We start from the raw sequence: 19,488 nt of genomic DNA, 5'->3' as shown, positions 1-19,488 counted from the left end.
TCTCCGTTAGGTGTTCTCTGTACCATCACGTCTAGGAATGGGAGTTGGTTGTCCTTTTTTTCCTCTCTAGTGAATCGGATTCCTGTGAGTGTGGAGTTGATGATCCGGTGTGTGTTCTCTATTTCTGTGTTTTTAATTATTACAAAGGTGTCATCCACATATCTGACCCAGAGGTTGGGTTGAATTTGCGGTAAGACTGTTTGTTCTAATCTTTGCATTACCGCTTCTGCTATGAGTCCAGAGATGGGTGTGCCGTTGATTTGTTCATATATTTGGTTGTTGAATGTGAAGTGTGTTGTGACACACAGGTCCAGTAGTTTGAGTATGCCGTCTTTGTTGATGATAGGTTCAACGTCCTGTTGTCTGTTCTGTATGTCCAGCAGGTTGGCTATTGTTTCTCTGGCTAGGGTTTTGTCGATAGAGGTGAACAGTGCCGTTACATCGAATGAGACCATGGTTTCTTCCTTGTCTATGTGTATATTTCTGATGATGTCTAAGAATTCCTGTGTTGATTGTATAGAGTGTTTGGATCCGTTGATCAGGTGTTTCAGTTTCTGCTGTAGTTCTTTAGCCAGTTTGTGTGATGGTGTCCCTGGTAGTGATACTATGGGTCTGAGTGGGATGTCTGGTTTGTGCACTTTAGGTAGTCCATAGAATCTGGGGGTGTTGTTGCTTTCAGGTTTCATTCTTTGTAGGTCAAACCTGATTATCTGTCCATTTTTTTGTAGGTTCCTCAGTGTGTTGTTTATCCTATTGGTGAGCTGTGGGGTGGGGTCAAACTCCCTCTTTTGGTAGGTGTTGGTATCTGCAAGTAGTTGCGCTTTTTGGATGTAGTCTGCTTTGTCCAGGATGACCGTCATTCTGCCTTTGTCTGCTGGTAGTATGATTATGTTCTTATCGTTTCTTAGTGATTTCAGTGCTTCCCTCTCCTTGGTGTTGAGGTTATGTGCTTGTCTTTTCCTTGTTATCAGAGGTACGATACTTTGTCTCACTGTTTATTGTGTCTCTTCTGTCAGTCCATTGTTCCTGAGTGTGCAATCTAGTGCTGCTAGGAAGTCTGCTGTCTTGGCGTCCCTGTGGTTGTAGTTGAGTCCCTTGGCCAGTATTGTTCCTTCCGTGTCTGTGAGCTGTCTGTGGGAGAGGTTTCTAACCCAGGTGTGTGTTGTGGTGTCCTCTCTGTTTGTTAGTTTGGCCATTTTTTCTTTTAGTGCCATTTTTTTGCGGTGTGTGGTCCTGTTCTGTCCTATGGTGATGGCCTGTTCTATGGTCTGGGTCCATTCCTGATTGGTGGTTTTTGAAATTAACGATTTTTGGCACGCAATTTCTTGTCTGTATTTGTGAAGTCTGTTGTGAGCATCTGTAATCATTACCTGGATCATCCTGAATCCGTTCTGTCTGGCTGTGTCCCTGGCTTGTGGGTTGTTGACTGGAGGTCTGTATCTGACACATGGTGGAAGATTCGATTCTTTCGGCATTCATGCAGGAACCGGAGTTGTGCGTATGTGGCGCTTAGGCAGTTGGCACAGGATTCCCATTTCCTGGCTTGTCTTAGCGTCTCTTGCCCGTAGGTGTTCAAAGTATCTGGATCAGATATGTGGATGACACCTTTGTAATCATTAAAAACACAGAAATAGACAACACACACCAGATCATCAACGCCACACTCACAGGAATCCGATTCATTAGAGAGGAAGAAAAGGACAACCAACTCCCATTCCTAGACGTGATGGTACAGAGAACACCGAACGGAGAATTCACCACAAAGGTATACAGGAAAGCCACACACACAGACCAAGTCCTGAACTACAAAAGCAACCACCCCAACGCACACAAAAGAAGTTGCATCAAGACACTGTTCAAAAGGGCCACAACACACTGCAGTACACCAGAACTGCAAAAAGAGGAAGAAGAACACCTATACAATGTATTCGCCAAAAACTGATACCCGTGCAATTTCATCAACAGATGCCTAAGGGAAAGACAACGGAACGAGGACATGCCGCAACCCAAAGGACCAGCCACACTACCATACATCAAGAGCATTTCCGAACTGACAGCCAGACTACTATGACCACTAGGACTCATAACAGCACACAAACCAACAGCCACTCTCAGACAACAACTCACCAGAACGAAGGACCCGATACCCAGCATGAGCAAAACCAATGTAGTGTACAAAATCCCATGCAAGGACTGCACAAAACACTACACAGGACAAACAGGAAGACAGCTAACGATCCGCATCCATGAACACCAACTAGCCACGAAACGACACGACTAGCTATCCTTAGTAGCCACACACGCAGATGACAAGCAACATGAATTCGACTGGGACAACTCTACTATTATAGGACAAGCCAAACAGAGAACAGGCCAGGGAATTCCTAGAGGCTTGGCACTCATCCACAGATTCAATCAATAAGTTCATCAACCTGGACCCAATATACCGGCCACTGCAACGGACAGCTGGAACTGACAACCGGAAGTGGCAGATTCAAACCACTACAAATGCCAGAGGAAAGATCACAGAAGCGCTTCACAGGAGGCTCCCAAGCACGGAGGATGTCACCTAGACAGGGGACGAAATGTCTGCAACACAAATTCCCAGCTCGGCCAACAGAACCACAACAACGAGCACCCGAGCTACAAATCTTCTCCCAAACTTTGAGTATTGTATTCACTCAGAGAATGGTGAACTTTGGAATTCTCCATTGCTGAAGGCTGTGGAGGCCAAGTCATTGAATATGGTTAAGACAGAAATAGATGGCTTTCTGGAAAGTATGAGCAGTAAGGGATATAGGGAGAGAGTAGGACATTGAGATAGAGGATCAGCCATGATCATACCGAATAGCTCGGTGAGCTGGATGTTGAGGGTGTGTTGCTGGGGAAGCACAGCAGGCCAGGCAGCATCCGGGAATCGATGTTTCGAGCATAAGCCTTTCATCCAGAATGGGCTTGTGAAGGGTTTATACCCGAAACATCCTGTTCCTCAGATGTTGCCTGGCCTGCTGTGCTTTCCCAGCAACCACTGTGGACTCTGATCTCCAGCATCTTCAGTCCTCACTTTCTCCTCGATGAGCTGGATGACCGACTCCTCCTCCTCTGGTTTTCTACATTTCTAATTTCAGAGAAACCCACCTGCCCACACCAACATGGACTGGCCCTTGCCCCCCCCCCCCCCCCCCCAGCCCCCATGACATTCCATCACAGCATTCACCTGGCTACTCTCCAACAATAAAAGCCACAAACAAAAACCTTTCCATGATTCTGTGGTGTACGTCTCAATGACTCTATGACATCCTTACACACAACAAACTTTTTCAAATCTGCAAACAGCTCTCTCAAGTCTGTTCACCTCCCCAGCAGAGTGCTGAAGTTTCCCTTTTGGTCAAGTAATGCCCCATCAAGCATTAAATGGTTACAAGGCAGTCGGTATTGGCAGTGAGTGACACTTTGGATGGCAGGACGGGACACCCCGCATCATGCCCTTTGTCTTTTTTTCGACAGACACCCAGTGCAGTTTTGCTTAAAGAGGGGCAGCCTGTATTTAACGGCTGGGGGCCAACTGGAACATGTGCTAGTTTGACATGCAGATAGATTCGGCAGGCGTGGGTACTGCAGATGCTGGCGATTAGAGTCAAGATTAGAGTGATGCTGGAAACGCACAGCAGATCAGGCAGCATCTGAGGAGCAGGAGACTCGACGTTTTGGGCAAAAACCCTAGATTCCCCCATTGCGCATGTAACCATTTCTTCTGAGGTCTCTGATCAATCGATAGTTGGATGTGCTGGGTATGACAAATAAATTATTTCTACTTAAATGGACCCCGACATTGCAATGGTTCATTAGTACTTCAGTGCTTGAGGATACAGCAAACAAAGAGGAGACTTCCGGTCAGCCATTTGTAGTATGTGTGGCCCACCAAGAATGAGGTGCTTTCCCAGGAGCCTCTAGATGCCAGCTGTAGTGGCGTGCTGGGAGAGCCTCGGGCTCCAGGCACTGCTGCTCAGGCACTGTCAGAGAGCTGATCCTCTACCTGTAGACATTGTTCTGTGTGTCTCCCCTCCTTTCGGCTGGTGTTCACCCTTTCATAAAATGTAGTTTGGGTTTGAGGAGAAGCCGACCAGGATTACTCCTGATGCTGGTGGTGTCAGTGCTGTCATTTGTCAGAGGTTCAAGCTGGGGTGCTAACATGGCGTGTTGAAGGTAGGCAACTGGCAAGTGGAGGAAGGAGAGGCAAGTCGTAGATCGGCGAAGTGACCTTCAGGAAGCTGACAAAAGGGAAGACTTGCTTTGAACAGCATGCCTGGAACTCTGATCAATCTCACTGATCAAAAACCTTCCCAGCCTTTAGTTTCACTGAAGAAACTCTCCCTCTTGTGATCCTGAAAAAATGCATCCTGGCTGGGAAATCCAGAACTGAAGATTTCAGCAGGACGCTATCAGCTCGTTGAATATTTTAACCACAGCTGTACAGATGGTCATGGTCAGCCCTGGCCTTGTCAAAGTTGCAGGACGATGTCAGGATCTCCATCTGATTCCGTGTCACTTGGAGGGGATTCAACTCCTGGACTTGTCCCAAACCAGTGCTTCCCTCCACCCCCCCCCCCCCCCCCCCCGCCCCCCTCACCCCCGACCTGGAAATCAGTCGTCTCCTCTCCCCGGCTATGTATTTAGCAATCGACAAATTGTCAACTGAAATTTCCATTCATGTTGGTGGACGGCAAGACTGCAGCTCAGACTTTGTGGAGTAAAGCTCCACTGGTCAGAACTGAGAAATGCCGGGGGTGGGGGGGTAGAAGGGTGGGGGGTGGATTTCATGCCATAGGAAAGGCACAGTTCCTATACCGTCAGAGTGTGGGTATTTGATAAAGCCCAATCTACATTTGGACACCAATGCACCCCATCTGATGAGGAATCCGTACTTAAAGGCTAAATGCTTTGTGTAGATATGTTTAACTGACATGCTGCTTTTGTTCTTAATTCACATTTCCATCATTTGTGTTTTTTTTTCCCCACTTGTCCCAGCATTATTTGCATTAGGGCTCAGAAGAAACGTTTGCCCTCTGACTTTTGTCATGAGTTTCTTGACTCTGCAAGCAACTCCCACTAATACCGTTATCTCATCTGAACTCGAGAATAATCTGCAACTGCCTATTTACTTTTCCAACTCGGCTGTAGAATCTGCATTTCTTTGTCCCCTCAGTCCCCTCAATCGGAAAGTGAACTTGCTCAGAGCTTTCTGTTGGCTGGGGATTTTGATGCTGAGTGGAAGTCACAACAGAATAACTAACTATTTTGAATACGCAGGACCACAACCAGGAAAACCAGCAGAAACCATCTTCTGAGGGAGGGAGTCGGGATGTAGACCTGTTCAGAAACCTGTCAGGTGTTGTAAACACCTGCAGAACAGGAAGAACACCTCCTGTTGCTATGGTTTCACTCAGTAACAGGCAATATCTGTACCTATGTTCTGTGAGCTTCAGTGGAAGGAGGAGGGGAAATCATCTCGCATCGGCTCTGCCTACAGGCTGGCCCTTCGATGAAAATTCTGTCATCCATCTGTTACATATTAACCAGCCGTTTCAACATTTTCTCTTTCATTACACTCATCGGCCAAAAGCAGGAGCCGCTCCACCACCAACAATGGTAAGCTTTGGGTTTTTTAATCCAAATTTCCAATTTCTGCTCATATCTATTTTGTTAATACCAGTGTACCCATGACTTTAAATATAACGCGTACAGAAGATTTAACGAAAAGTGTGAAGCAACAGGTGAGGAACCTGGGAACGATACGTGTACAGTAATCCGAAAAGGCTGCAGACTTTGGCCTTACTTTAGTTTCCCTCAAGATTCGGAAAAACACATTTTTCCGCAGGTATTTACCATGTATGTAGAGAATCATTGTAAAATTAGTAAAAGCACCTTGCCCAAAATATCTGCTAATTCTTTATAAAAAAATACGTTCAGCAAAAACCTAGCTGAGAAAATGTGTCTGTTTGTAGCTTGGCTACTACTTAAAATCCCTCTACCCCTCCCTAACCGAAGCATTAATGGCTCCTTTTAATTTAGCTATTATACCAATTGAATCACAATTTATTTCATAGAATCCCTACAGTGTGGAAACAGGCCCTTCAGCCAAACAAGTCCATACCAACCCTACAAAGAGTAACCCACCCAGACCCATTCCCCATTATCCTACATTTACCCCTGACTGATGCACCTAACCTACACATCCCTGAACACTATGGACAATTTAGCATGGCCAATCCACCTAACCTGCACATCTTTGGACTGTGGGAGGAAACCGGAGCACCCGGAGGAAACCCACACAGACACGGGGAGAATGTGCAAACTCCACACAGACAGTTTCCCGAGGCTGGAATTGCACCCAGGGGCCTGGTGCTGTGAGACAGCAGTGCTAACTACTGAGCCACCCCTGTTATTATGCAATAAGTATCAAACACAACAATTGTTGTTACTTTGGCTTTTGGACTCAGAATTGTCATCTTTGTCCAGATTTGACCCCCTTTACTTTCCTCTTCACCTGACATTGCTGTTTTATACTGGTTGTGACCCCACTCTCAACAATAGCCTTTAATGACTTTGTCCAAATGGCCATTCCAAGTGAGAAGCTGTTTCACTGCTCGCAGGATCTCCTTAACCCTGAGTCTGGTTTCACCCGAATTTCCCACATATTTTTCAGCAAGAATGATTAATGATCAGGAGAAAGCTCTGTGGATAATTTGTTTTTCATTACCCACCCTGGGGACTTTGGTATCATTCAGAGTGCCTCCCTACTCCCAAACAATGCCAGCTGAGACAAGTTGGATTAGCACAGACTGCCGGGTAATGGTATAGAACCGTTCCAGGTGTCTGATCAAGCGTCTCAGAACAGGCTGAAGTTATTGTAAAGGCAGAGGGAAGTCAGTGGGGGTAATGTTTATTTCTTTGTGATGAATCCAACTTCCTGTAAACTGTATGGATCTCTCAAAAGTATCTGTTGAAAGTCATAGAGTCATAGAGATGTGCAGCATGGAAACAGACCCTTCGGCCCAACCCGTCCATGCCGACCAGATATCCCAACCCAATCTAGTCCCACCTGCCAGCACCCGGCCCATATCCCTCCAAACCCTTCCTATTCATATACCTCTTAAATGTTGCAATTGTACCAGCCTCCACCACATCCTCTGGCAGCTCATTCCATACACGTACCACCCTCTGCGTGAAAACGTTGCCCCTTAGGTCTCTTTTAGATCTTTCCCCTCTCACCCTAAACCTATGCCCTCTAGTTCTGGACTCCCCGACCCCAGGGAAAAGACTTTGTCTATTTATCCTATCCATGCCCCTCATAATTTTGTAAACCTCTATAGGGACACCCCTTAGCCTCCGACGCTCCAGGGAAAACAGCCCAAGCCTGTTCAGCCTCTCCCTGTACGTTAGATCCTCCAACCCTGGCAACATCCTTGTAAATCTTTTCTGAACCTTTTCAAGTTTCACAACATCTTTCCAATAGGAAGGAGACCAGAATTGCACACAATATTCCAACAGTAGCCTAACCAATGTCCTGTACAGCCGCAACATGACCTCCCAACTCCTGTACTCAGTACTATGACCAATAAAGGAAAGCATACCATACGCCTTCTTCACTATCCTATCTAGCTGCGACTCCACTTTCAAGGAGCTATGAACCTGCACTCCAAGATCTCTTTGTTCAGCAATACTCCCTATGACCTTACCATTAAGTGTATAAGTCCTGCTAAGATTTGCTTTCCCAAAATGCAGCACCTCGCATTTATCTGAATTAAACTCCATCTGCCACTTCTCAGCCCATTGGCCCATCTGGTCCAGATCCTGTTGTAATCTGAGGTAACCCTCTTCACTGTCCACTACACCTCCAATTTTGGTGTCATCTGCAAACTTACTAACTGTATCTCTTATGCTCGCATCCAAATCATTTATGTAAATGACAAAAAGTAGAGGGCCCAGCACCGATCCTTGTGGCACTCCACTGGTCACAGGCCTCCAGTCTGAAAAACAACCCTCCACCACCACCCTCTGTCTTCTACCTTTGAGCCAGTTCTGTATCCAAATGGCTAGTTCTCCCTGTATTCCATGAGATCTAACCTTGCTAACCAGTCTCCCATGGGGAACCTTGTCGAACGCCTTACTGAAGTCCATATAGATCACATCTACTGCTCTGCCCTTCTTTGTTACTTCTTCAAAAAACTCAATCAAGTTTGTGAGACATGATTTCCCACCAATTCATAGCTGTTAAATTTGATCAGGGTGACATTTCTCAATTATAAACACAAATTATACCAGAAACAGACACATATCGACATTGAAAACCATATCAGTAACATTGACCACAAGGGCAGTTAGTGACATTAATATGTTCACTGTTCTGACCTTTCTTTCCCTATCGTTTACTTCTCTCTTATGTACTTTATTCTATGTTTCTCGTTGTTTCTTTGTAGGTACAGGATTTAAAACAAAAATGGATCTCTTCACATAAGAAGTGCAGCTCTAAGTATTTCTAATAGATGACTTTAAGTATAACTAGATCTCATGGAATATCTTGGTCTCCAAAGTACCTTAATATTAAGGTATAGGAATTTTCCCGACAGTGCAGTCACAGGATGTTTAGTTTGGACTGAGCAGTACAGTGTTCAACACAAAGTCTTTATTGAAGTAAACTTAAGATGTCTGCCTCTAGGGTGAGTGCCTCATGGTAGTAGTCACATGACAAAAGCAATAAGCAGATTATGACAGACATTTGTGTTTGATTGCATTTTAATCCAAACGTTCTCTTTTTGTTCCACAAAAAAAAGATAAAAATCACACAACACCAGGTTATAGTCCAACAGGTTTAATTGGAAGCACACTAGCTTTCGGAGCGACGCTCCTTCATCAGGTGATTGTGCACATGTCGTTATAATTAGGTTCATCTGGGTGATGTCCCTTCCGCAGAGAGTGTTATTCCTATGTTATTTGGTTTGCTGCAGTAGACATTGGGTTGTATTTCTGCATTTTGGGTTGCTGTGGACTTCTGAGTCTGATGATTGACGTATAGGTGTGCAGGTGCTGCTTCATCTCTTCCCAATCAGCTGCCTGCAGTATAGGAACAGCTTCTCAGCTGAGTCTAAGTGCCTGTGGTTGCAACAATATATCTGGTAGTTCACTTTGATCACTTGTGAACTAGTTTACATCAGCTCCACGCTAGTCCAAAGTTATCACTTGGGCTAGCTTTTGTTGAATGTTTGGACTCTGACTAGATCTCCAACACTCAATTCTCGCAATGGTTTAGCAGTCTTGACAAAATGAGATTTGGCTTTCCGCTATTTTATCATGCTTTGTCACTCACACCTGTTACTACTTCTGGCTTCCATAGTTTTTGCTTTTGGAAGAGTAGTTTATGTGTGGCATGACATTAGTCTTTGTATTGGACTCCTTTCCAAGCCTTCAGTATGTGTGCTTGTCCATTCAAGAATTGCTTTGTATATATCTGGGCCGGATTCTCTCAATTTATTTACACTGCCACCTCAAGCCTTTCCATTTGACTCTGGATAAATGTGGGGATAATGTATGGTTTTGAACTTGCCAATTTTTCATGAAGCAACTGAATTCTTCACTTGTGACACATTGGGAATGGAACAGTGTGCAAATTGAACATTCAACACACAGTCATTGAAGTTGACTGGTTCACTACCTATGACTTGAATTTTACTCTACTGTGACAAGATAATCAGTTCCTGGGAGTGTGAAGAGATCTCCTCCCAGCTTCATTTTGTCTGGGCTGTCATCAGCAGCTCTCTAGTTTGCCTAGCTCAATATTATTTAAAGCACTGAACTGCCCAGTGTGGTCCCTTCTTTTGTTGCTCATGTTTGGCCAGTACAGCATATCTCTTGCCTTCCTCAGACTTGATTCAATTCCTTAATGAGCTGAATGGCTGTACTTTAACATCTTTCCTCTCAACTCCTTTGGGATAATGACTATTGCCTTTATGCAATAGGCCAGCTCCGGCTGTCAATTCACTGCTGTATGCCCAATGTGCCATTATAGCAACTGATGTATCCTTGATGCTTTCTGGCCATCCTTTATCTCTACATCATGGAACAGTTGGAAATTTGCATCTTGTTAGTTTTCTTGAATGGAGCAAGGCACTAGGCTGTTGTATTCAGGGTTTCCACTGGGCTAATAACTTCCAGAGCAATACAAGCTGCTGTTTCACCTTGAACTTGGAATATTTCACATTTTCTTGTAGCATCCTCTACTGTCATCACCCAGATGGCTGCTCCTCAATAACATGTTTCCATTGCTTGTATGTCACATCCAGATGATATCTCTGCAATCAGAGTAACAGTCTTTGCAGACATTTTGGAACAGATGGTAGCAGCTTGAGAAAAATGCTTTGAAGTGATTTGTGGTTGGACTCAACTGTCACATTGTGACGTCTAAGTTGATATTGATGGAAGATCAGACCATAGGCCTTGTATTATGCCAATAGATATCCAGGTACAAAGCGCAGAACAATCACTGACCAAGGGCAGCACACAAATACTGCTGAAGACATCATGCAGAAAAGAAGAAAGCTTGGGGAAAGCAAGAAGCTGAATCATTTTGTACATACATTTATGGCTAAAAAGAAACACAACTAGCCAGTAAAGAGGGCCAATGGAGAGATACGGTTGAAGGCTCTGATGAATACACCATACAACAGATTAGTTCAGTCAAGTCAATATGTGAGACATGTTTCTGAACTGTTAGAATAAGGACTATAGAAGCCAAACATCAGGTCAATATAGAATGTCAGATAGATATTGGCACGTCATGAAACATCAAGACCTGTGCAGGGTGGTTCAACACAATGGTTCATAAATTAAGCCCTTGAAGGAAAGGTTCAGAGTATATAATGGCACCGTATTTGTCCCAGGAGGACAGGTTACTCTGCGAGTCCATTGAAATAACACGAGTGAGGATCTGGAGTTCCAGATCATTGAGCAAGCAATTATAACTTGTCATGAAAATGTTCTATCTGTTGATTCACAACCTTGACACTTCTGCACAGGTCAGTTGTTCTGCTGAGTGTGAGTTTGTCTTCTTTTAGTTGGAATGTTTTTACTTTTTGATCCCTTTTTCCTAGAACACTCAAATTAATTGATCCTTTAATTGTACCGGTTCACAGTTTTCTGCACGTGGTTTTAATGATGCTATCCTTGATCAATGCACTCTTTCCACTTTGTTCCCTCGTATTGAAAACATACTGCTCATGCATAACATTCATTTGAGGCTTAAATCATGTCTTCAAAGCTTTTAAAATTTCTGCTGTGTGTTTATTTCTGGAAATCAGAGAGGTTGAAGGGGGAGTAGTACTTTGAAACAATCTCTTCTCATCAGGGATAGAAGTGTAGTGGTTTGTACTTGTTCTGGCTTGACCAACAAATCCTTAATTATGATTCTGCCATTGTTCATAAAAATTCCCAGTTCTGTCTCTTATTCCTGGTGAACAGGAGTTGGTAGGGGAAAAGCTGCCATTTTTGCTCAAGGACTGATCTTCACTTTGTTTTCAACTAGCTGAAATCAAGTAAACCCTGCAGCTTTTTATTTCAGTTCACCATTTCCAACACCATGTTTGGTAGAAATATAGAAACATAGAAGATAGGAGCAGGAGGGGGCCATTCGAAACTGCTCCACCATTCATCACAATCGTCCAACTCAGTAACCTAATCCTGTTATCTCCACATAACCTTTGATCCCATTTGTCCCATGTGCTATATCTAGCCGCCTCTTGAATACATTCAATGTTTTGGCATCAACTACTTCCTGTGGTAATGAATTCCTCACCATGCTTTGGGTGAAGAAATGTTTCCTCATCTCTGTCCTAAATGATCCACCCCAAAATCTCAGACTGTGACCCCTGGTTCTGGACACACCCACCATCGGGAATATCCTCCTTGCATCTACCCCGTCTAGTCCTGTTAGAATAATGTAAGTCTCTATGAGATTCTCCCCTCAATCTTCAGAACTCCAGACAAAATAATCCTAACCGAGTCAATCTCTCCTGACACATCAGTCCCATCATCCCCAGAATCAGCCTGGTAAACCTTCGCTGTAATCCCTCAAGAGCATGAGCATCCTTCCTCAGAAAAGGAGACCAAAACTGCACACAATATGTAATTAGCAGTACTGTGTTCCACACAAGGCCTTCTTTTGAAGTGAAACCTATGAAATCTGCCTACAGGGGGATGTACCTCATGGTAGAGATCATATGACTATGGCATCCTAGCATAGACATTTGAACGTGATTGCAATTCAGTCCAAACACAAGAGGACACCATCCTCAGTCAGAAAATATAAACATTTGGTCTCCTGTGTGTTGGTTACACAAATAAAAGTGAGCAGTTAATCGATAAACATATCAAACCCGAAACAGGCCACATGATCAAGCCACCTTGTAAAGAATTCAGCTGGAATGCAGAGACATTTGAGGAAGTATTTTAAAAAGGCAGTGTCATCATGAAAGGTTGTTCACGAAGACTTCTATTCAAAGTGTGAGAACAGACATATCTGAATGATGAAAAGATAAATTCAACATAATTGACATCATTGCTTTATTGTTAGCAAACAAGTAAAACCAAAAGGTTTTGGCAACACCTTTTCATTCATACTGGGCAAAAGCTCTCCTCCCTGGAGGAGGTGAGAGAGATAGAGGAATTTCTTCAGCCGGAGTGTGGTGAATCTGTGGAACTCATTGCCACAGAAGGCTGTGGAGACCAAGTCTCTGAGTGTATTTAAGACAAAGATAGATAGATTCTTGATTAGTAGGGGATCAAGGATTACTGGGAGAAGGCAAGAGAATGGAGTTGAGAAACATTATTGGCCATGATTGAATGGAGGAGCAGACTAGATGGGCTGAATGGCTGAACTTTGCTCCTACATCTTATGGTATTATGACAACAGGAGAAATAATTGGGTGAACTGACTCCTGAGAGATTCTCATCTTCTTTTCACAACCTTACCCATTAAGCTCTGGATGAATAGGTCAATTTGGAAACATTTATTCGACCCATTACTAATTAAAGCCCTTAACTGCTCAATGACCAAATGAGGGCCTCAACTCATGACTTCCCTGATTACTTGTCTTCCCAGCAGGTGAGAAAGGTGGTTAGTTTCCCAACTGGGAAATCTGCCTACCAGGGTGGATGATGTGCCTCTGTTGTCCCAATCAGCAGGGTGGGGGTGGCAATTGGAGGCAGGGATGAAGGGACAAAGGGATATCTCTGAAAACCACCCTATTACCTATGTCTCTGACCGTCCATCTGTCCTCCATCTGTCCTCAACAAGACCAAATGATATTGCCACTGGACATCCCGAGGGGTAAGCCTCCACTGACTGGTTTTAGGACCCAGATACATCTGTTGATTCGGGACACCTTGCAATAGGCCAAGTCACTGATGTGTTCTCTGGTTATCAGCTGTTAACAGGCTGGTTGGTATATGACAGATTGTGCTATCTCGGCGAATAGGGGTGGTGTGTTAGTTGTCAACTCCCACACTTTGACTGAAAATGGGAACAGTGCTCCTACACGAAGCCAGTGATTGTCCATCTTTTTTCTTTAAATTATGCCGTCAGACAAAAACCATCTAGCAACAGGGATTTAAGTGGAAGAAGAAATAAGTGTGAAATACATAAAGCATTTCCTAATGTTTGGGGTTGAAAATGAGTGGACTCAGAAATTGTTTGTTGACTTCCTTGTTCCTTTCATTTTGTTTTTAACCCCTGTCTACCAGATCTGCAGATTTCTGGCCAAGAATGATGATGTCTGACCACTCATTGTAGATCCTCTGTAATTAGTCTGACAGATTAAAAAAAACAGCAACCACTGAGTCCCTTGTGCTTCCTCACCTCTTCTGTTAAGAATGGATGACTTTTCTCAATGTGGAGACACCAGTGTTGAACTGGAGTGTACGAAGTTAAAAATCACAGAACACCAGGTTATAGTCCAATGGGTTTATTTGGAAGCACTAGCTTTCCGAGTGCTGCTCCTTCATCAGGTGGTTGTAGAGTATAAGATTATAAGACACAGAATTTATAGCATAAGTTTACAGTGTGATGTAACTGAAATTGTATATTGAACAAGACTTGGATTGTTTGTTAAGTCTCTCATCTTTTAGAATGACCATGTTGGTTTCAGTTCTTTCATATATAAATCGCAAAACTCAAGTGAAGTTTAGAATGTATCTTTTAGAAAAAAAGTCCCTGAGATCATACACTGCGTTGGGCTCCCTCATTGGGCATCCAGATCCAACCGCCATGGCCACAATCCTTCCCCACCCACCATGTGTCCAGAGTCCATGACTATGCTTCAGGGGCCTCCCAGGAATCTCAGCAGCAGACTGCTCTCCCGAGCACTATCAGTCAATCAGATTGGACAGCAGTTTCATTGCATTGACAGGGAGGGGGCAAACTCCAATTAAGTATTCTTTCTGAGGGACAGCCTCTTCTTTTAGAGCCAGCTGGTCTGCCATCAACATTTCTTCCACAGATTGTGATGGGACTGAGCAACCACCAACTCCCACGCCGTTAAATCCTCTTTGGATAATCCAGCCCCTGATCTCTGTTCCTTATTCCAGATCGGAAAATCCTGCTCTCGGTGCCAGTTTAACATATCGTCTAAGAGATGGCAGCACTGACAGTGGCTGCACTTCCACAGATGTGCCTGAAGGTGGCAGTCCACAACAGCTTTCTACACTCAAGTTTGTGGAGTGAAACCTAAAAACTGTCTGACCCATGGACTCGAGTGCTGGCAAATGAACCACACATTTAAGACTGATCATTTTTGTAATGATGAAGCACCATTAGCTGTGGCAGTGAATTTTGTGAATAGACAAAATACAAGTAAGCTATTAAAGGTGAGGTTTATTTCCAAAGGAGTTTAAATTCATGTCTCCATCCAAAACAGCATAAGGGATGAGCACATACCACATTGCCCATGACACTCACATCCCATGAAAGAATTAATTTTTAAAAACTATTGATATAGCTGGTTCAGTGAGTCGGCAATGGCAACCTTCAGGATGTTGATAATGAGGAATCCACCAGTCGTAATGACATTGATGTCAATGGTTAGATTCTTCTTGTTGTAGATGGTCATTACCTGGCACTTGTATGGCATGAATGTCACTTACCACTTTGCAGCCAAAGCCTGGTGTTGTCTAAGCCTTATGGCATGTTGGCATGGACTGCTTTAGTATCTGAAGAGTTGCAAATGTTGCTAAATATTGTGCAATCATCAGTGAACATCTCCACTTCTAACCTTTTAATGGAAGGAAGGTCATCGATGAAACTGCTAAAGATGATTGGGACAGGACACTACCCTAAGGAATTCCTTCAGTGATGTCCTGGAACTGAAATGACTGGCCACCAAAAGCCACAACCATTTTTCTTTAAGCTAGGTATGACACCACTCTCCAGTGAATTTTTCCCTTGATTCCCACTGAATTCAGTTCAACTAGGGCTCACTGCACAATTGATGCAAAGGCTGTCTTGATATCAACAGTAGGCACTCTCACCAGTTTAAGATATACCTCTTACTGCTACATTAGCTGAATGAAACGATATATATCTAAAGCACAACATGGCGAGTTCTTGGACATTGAAGTTTGCCAAGTCAGAGTGGCGTTTCCATCTTCAGTATTTCTTCCAAGTTGTGTTCGACATGGAGGAGTACTGAATCATAGGCTGAGGATGTGCAGTAGGTAGCAATCAACAGGAAGATTTCTTGCCTAGATTTGATGCCGTGGGACTTCATGGGGTTTAGAGTCAATGTTGAGGACTGCCAGATGTGGAGCTACGGAGGCTGAGGGGTGACCTTACAGATGTTTAGAAAATCATGAGGAGAAATGATGGGGTGAATAGTCAAGGTCTTTTCCCCAGGGTAGGGGAGGATGGTCGAAAACTAAAAGTTATAGGTTTAAGGTGAGAGTGGAAAGATTGAAAAAGGACTTGAGAGATAACTTTTTCTTGAAGAGGGTGATGAATGTATGGAACAAGTTGCCAGAGGAAGTGGTGGAGGCTGGTACAATTACAGCATTTAAAAAGGTATCTGAATAGGTACATGAATAGGAAGATATTAGTGAGAAATGGGTCAAATGTTAGCTTATGGGACTGGGTCAGATTGAGATATCTGGTCAGTGCAGACGAGTTGGACCAAAGGGTCTGCTTCTGAGCTATATGACTCGCTGACAAATTTGTCCTAACTATATTCCACTGTAGAGCCAACTCTAGTAGTTCTCTCCTGTTGGTTTGACAGGATGTACCAAGGAGTGGTAAGGTGTGTCAAGTACTCGTCTGCAAGTTACTATTCTGTGACTATGACTATCTCACTCTGTTGCTCAGCTAGTCTGCAGGACAGCTCTCCTAATTTTGGCCACAAATCCCCATAGGGTGCAGGGGCTCAGTGCTTGGATCATTGCTGAGCAATCTGCCAATCTTATTCCTTTTGCTCTTTTCTGTAGTTGATCAGCACAACAAAGCAGCTTGCATTTTGCAGGACAGTTAAGAGTCAACCACAATACTGAAGGTCTGGACTCACATGTAGGTTGAGCCAGGTAAATACAGCAGATTTCCATACCAACAGGACTTCAGAAAGTAACTCATTTTAACTTTTCATGTTAATTTAAAATGAACAAGGAGGGTGAAGACCATCTGACTGGTTAGTTTGATGGCCTAGTTTGGCCTTCCAACCAGTTGAATTGATGCTGACAGCCTTCTGTCTTGCTTTCCAAATTTAAATGATTACTTGTGGCCATCTCCAAGCGGGGGGAGGGGGGGGGCGGCGGCGGGGGGGGGCGGGGGGGGCGGGGGAGGGGGGGTGGCGGGGGAGGGGGGGGAGCGGGGAGGTGGTTGGGGAGAAAAGTTCATTTTTCTTGTAGAACACTGACAAGTTGATACATTGTTTGAAATGCTGACTATCAGTTTGATATATTGACATTTGATATGAAAAGGTTAAAGGCTATTCATTTCACAAGGGCAATAGGATGAAGATCTCCCTGGGTCTAGGGAGGCAACACACCATTTTGATTTCTCACTTCGGCCGCAGAAATGTCTGTCTCTGCCTCTGGCTAGAGAGTCCCCTATCACAATAGATCGCTTGGAACCTGGCATACCCTTTGTTACATTAGAGCTACTCTCAATACCAGAAACTTGGCTGTTCGTGTTACACTCCCCTGAGAGTCCATCACCCCCTACATTTTCCAAAACAGCACACTTGTTTGAAATGGGAATAGCTACAGGAGACTACTGCACTACCTGCCTCCACCTCGTATCTTCCTGGAGTTAACCCATCTACCTGACCATATGTGCAGCTTTTCTCCTTTCCTATAACTGCCATCCACCACACCCCCTAGCTCCTGTAAATTCCTCCTTGCCTCCAAATGCCACTCCAACCAATCCATGCAATGTGATAGGATATGCAACCGAAGACACTTCTTGCAGACATAATCATCAGTAACATGGAAACTCTCCCTAAACTCCCACATCCGACAGGAAGGGCACATCGCACTACTAAAGGCTATCTTTGCACCTTAACAATCTACAGAAAATAGCACAGTCTTATTGCTCTAAAAAACACTGCTCCAGGCTAGCTTAGTACCTATGTTTTATATTTTGTTAAATTTAAATTTAACCAGAATACAGGTCTCAATAAAATGTATAATCAATAAAGAACCCATACTACTGACTATTGTGGATTGTTTTATTAAAAAATTACAACAAGGTTACACTGACAAACCTTGCTGCCGTGCTGTGAGCTCCCCTTCACGGGTTCCTCCGCGGTCAGCGTAAATTTCACTGTTTGTTCATTTTTCTTGGACATGCTCCAATGTCCAGAGATATTTGAACTCAAACAGCAAAGGCAGTAGCTGTGCAGATTCACTGCTGTGTCAGACAGCAGGGTACATTTCTTTCTCATTTGATTCACTGACCATGTGTCCTCTGACCTTTGTCTCTCTTCCTCCTTTTTAAAGTGCTGTTGTTTTGATCTTCTTTTCCCCATAGTTCCAAACCAATGCAACAGCATATAAAAAAGCAAATACTGCTTCTGAAATTTGAGGAAATCACCTCCAACAGCTAAAATACCTTAAGAAAGGAGCGGCTATTACAGCCACAATGTTTCCCTTCCTCCATCTTGGATTACGCAGAATCTTCTTTGAGACTATGTAGTGATTGGTACAATTGAATGGCTTACTATGCCATTTCAGAGGGCAATTGAGAATCAACCACATTGCTATGGATCTGGAGTCACATGTAAGACAGACCAAGTGAGGATGGCAGATTTCCTTCCCTGAAGTGCATTCATGAACCAGATAGGTTTTTCCAACAATCAACAATGGATTCATAGTCATCAGTAGATTCTTAACTCCAGATTTTATTTTTTATTGAATTCAAAATTCTACCATTTGCTGTAGCAGGATATGGACCCATGTCACTAGAACATTAGCTGAGTTTCTTGATTAATAAGTTAGCAATTGGACCATCGCCTACACCTATTACAGAGATAGTAAGCTGCGAGTGACAAATCCAGCTGCAATGGTGACCTGTAAGAGTATTCTAGAGCATTGAGCTGAAATGCTATCATAAAGTCATCACTATTTAAGCCATGATGAAGACCATTCAGCCCACCGGTTGGTTATCAAACTAGTTTGCACTGAATTGTTTGGTGACATAGTTGTGTGCTCCAGATTTACTTGTGCCGTCAACAATTATTGTCGGTCCCTGTATTAAAAATACCTTTCAGAGTGGAAGAAACCCCACCTAACTACCTACATTGTACAATCGGTTTGAATTTTTTTGTAACCTTGGTTCAGGTGGCAGCTAGATAGCAATTGCCAGTGTTGCTCAAATTGAGGCAGTTGGCATTTCTTTGTACTGGTTACAAAAGATGAGTTTAATATTATTAACAACACCAACAAATCTCCAGTTCTTAGATATAACAAACCAACAAATCTCCACTAGCACTGGTTATTTGGTGCTGTCCAGGAGATTATGGACGGATGATCAGAAATGAAAGAAAACTGTGACAAAAATTAAAACAGGAAAATACTTTCCTAACAGGAATGTACTTTTGCAGCACTCGGACTCTTACAGGATTAGCATTCCAAACTCAAAAATTCATAATGTGTGCTTTATCTTTATAAAATGTCTCTATTTCCATTGCATCAGAAAACTAATGATATGAGAGTTGATATAATCAAAATTTCATGATGGTTAGAGAAATACACACTAGATATTTTGTGAGAAAGATCTCTGGCACTATCTATCGCTCTGAACTGCAACATGGGCATTTGAAAACCTCCAAAGCTGACAGAGTGCCTGCAGTATCATGTTCAGATCAGTCACATGATTTTTTTGTGAGTTAAGTAAGACTGAAAACTCGAAACTGGCAGGTAATTATCTTTAGCCCACTCTGTTAGAGAGAGGCAAAT

General features: G+C 43.5%; 1 protein-coding gene across 5 annotated transcripts in view; it reads left to right on the top strand.

Annotated features, from left to right (window-relative positions):
- LOC122552290 (vesicle-associated membrane protein 8) overlaps positions 1-19,488 on the top strand; it is a 135,526-nt gene that overhangs the window by 84,315 nt on the left and 31,723 nt on the right. The window contains exons 1-2 of one of the 5 annotated variants that reach the window (XM_043695047.2): positions 5,572-5,649; positions 14,638-14,916. The exons of 1 other annotated variant lie outside the window; for it this stretch is intronic. In XM_043695047.2, coding sequence (XP_043550982.2) covers positions 14,815-14,916 — 102 coding nt within the window. In that variant the 5' untranslated portion in view covers positions 5,572-5,649; positions 14,638-14,814. Of the gene's footprint in view, positions 1-5,196; positions 5,650-14,637; positions 14,917-19,488 lie in introns of those variants that run through there. 3 more of the 5 variants (XM_043695012.2, XM_043695021.2, XM_087986452.1) reach the window with 3 other exon arrangements.

Source organism: Chiloscyllium plagiosum, unplaced genomic scaffold, assembly GCF_037043375.1.
Source record: "Chiloscyllium plagiosum isolate Xiang-an unplaced genomic scaffold, Cpla_swu_hap1 HiC_scaffold_1, whole genome shotgun sequence".
In the NCBI taxonomy this organism is placed as follows: Eukaryota; Metazoa; Chordata; class Chondrichthyes; order Orectolobiformes; family Hemiscylliidae; genus Chiloscyllium; species Chiloscyllium plagiosum.
The sequence above is the reverse complement of the archived record's forward strand: the minus strand, read 5'-3'. Positions and strand labels throughout refer to the sequence as shown.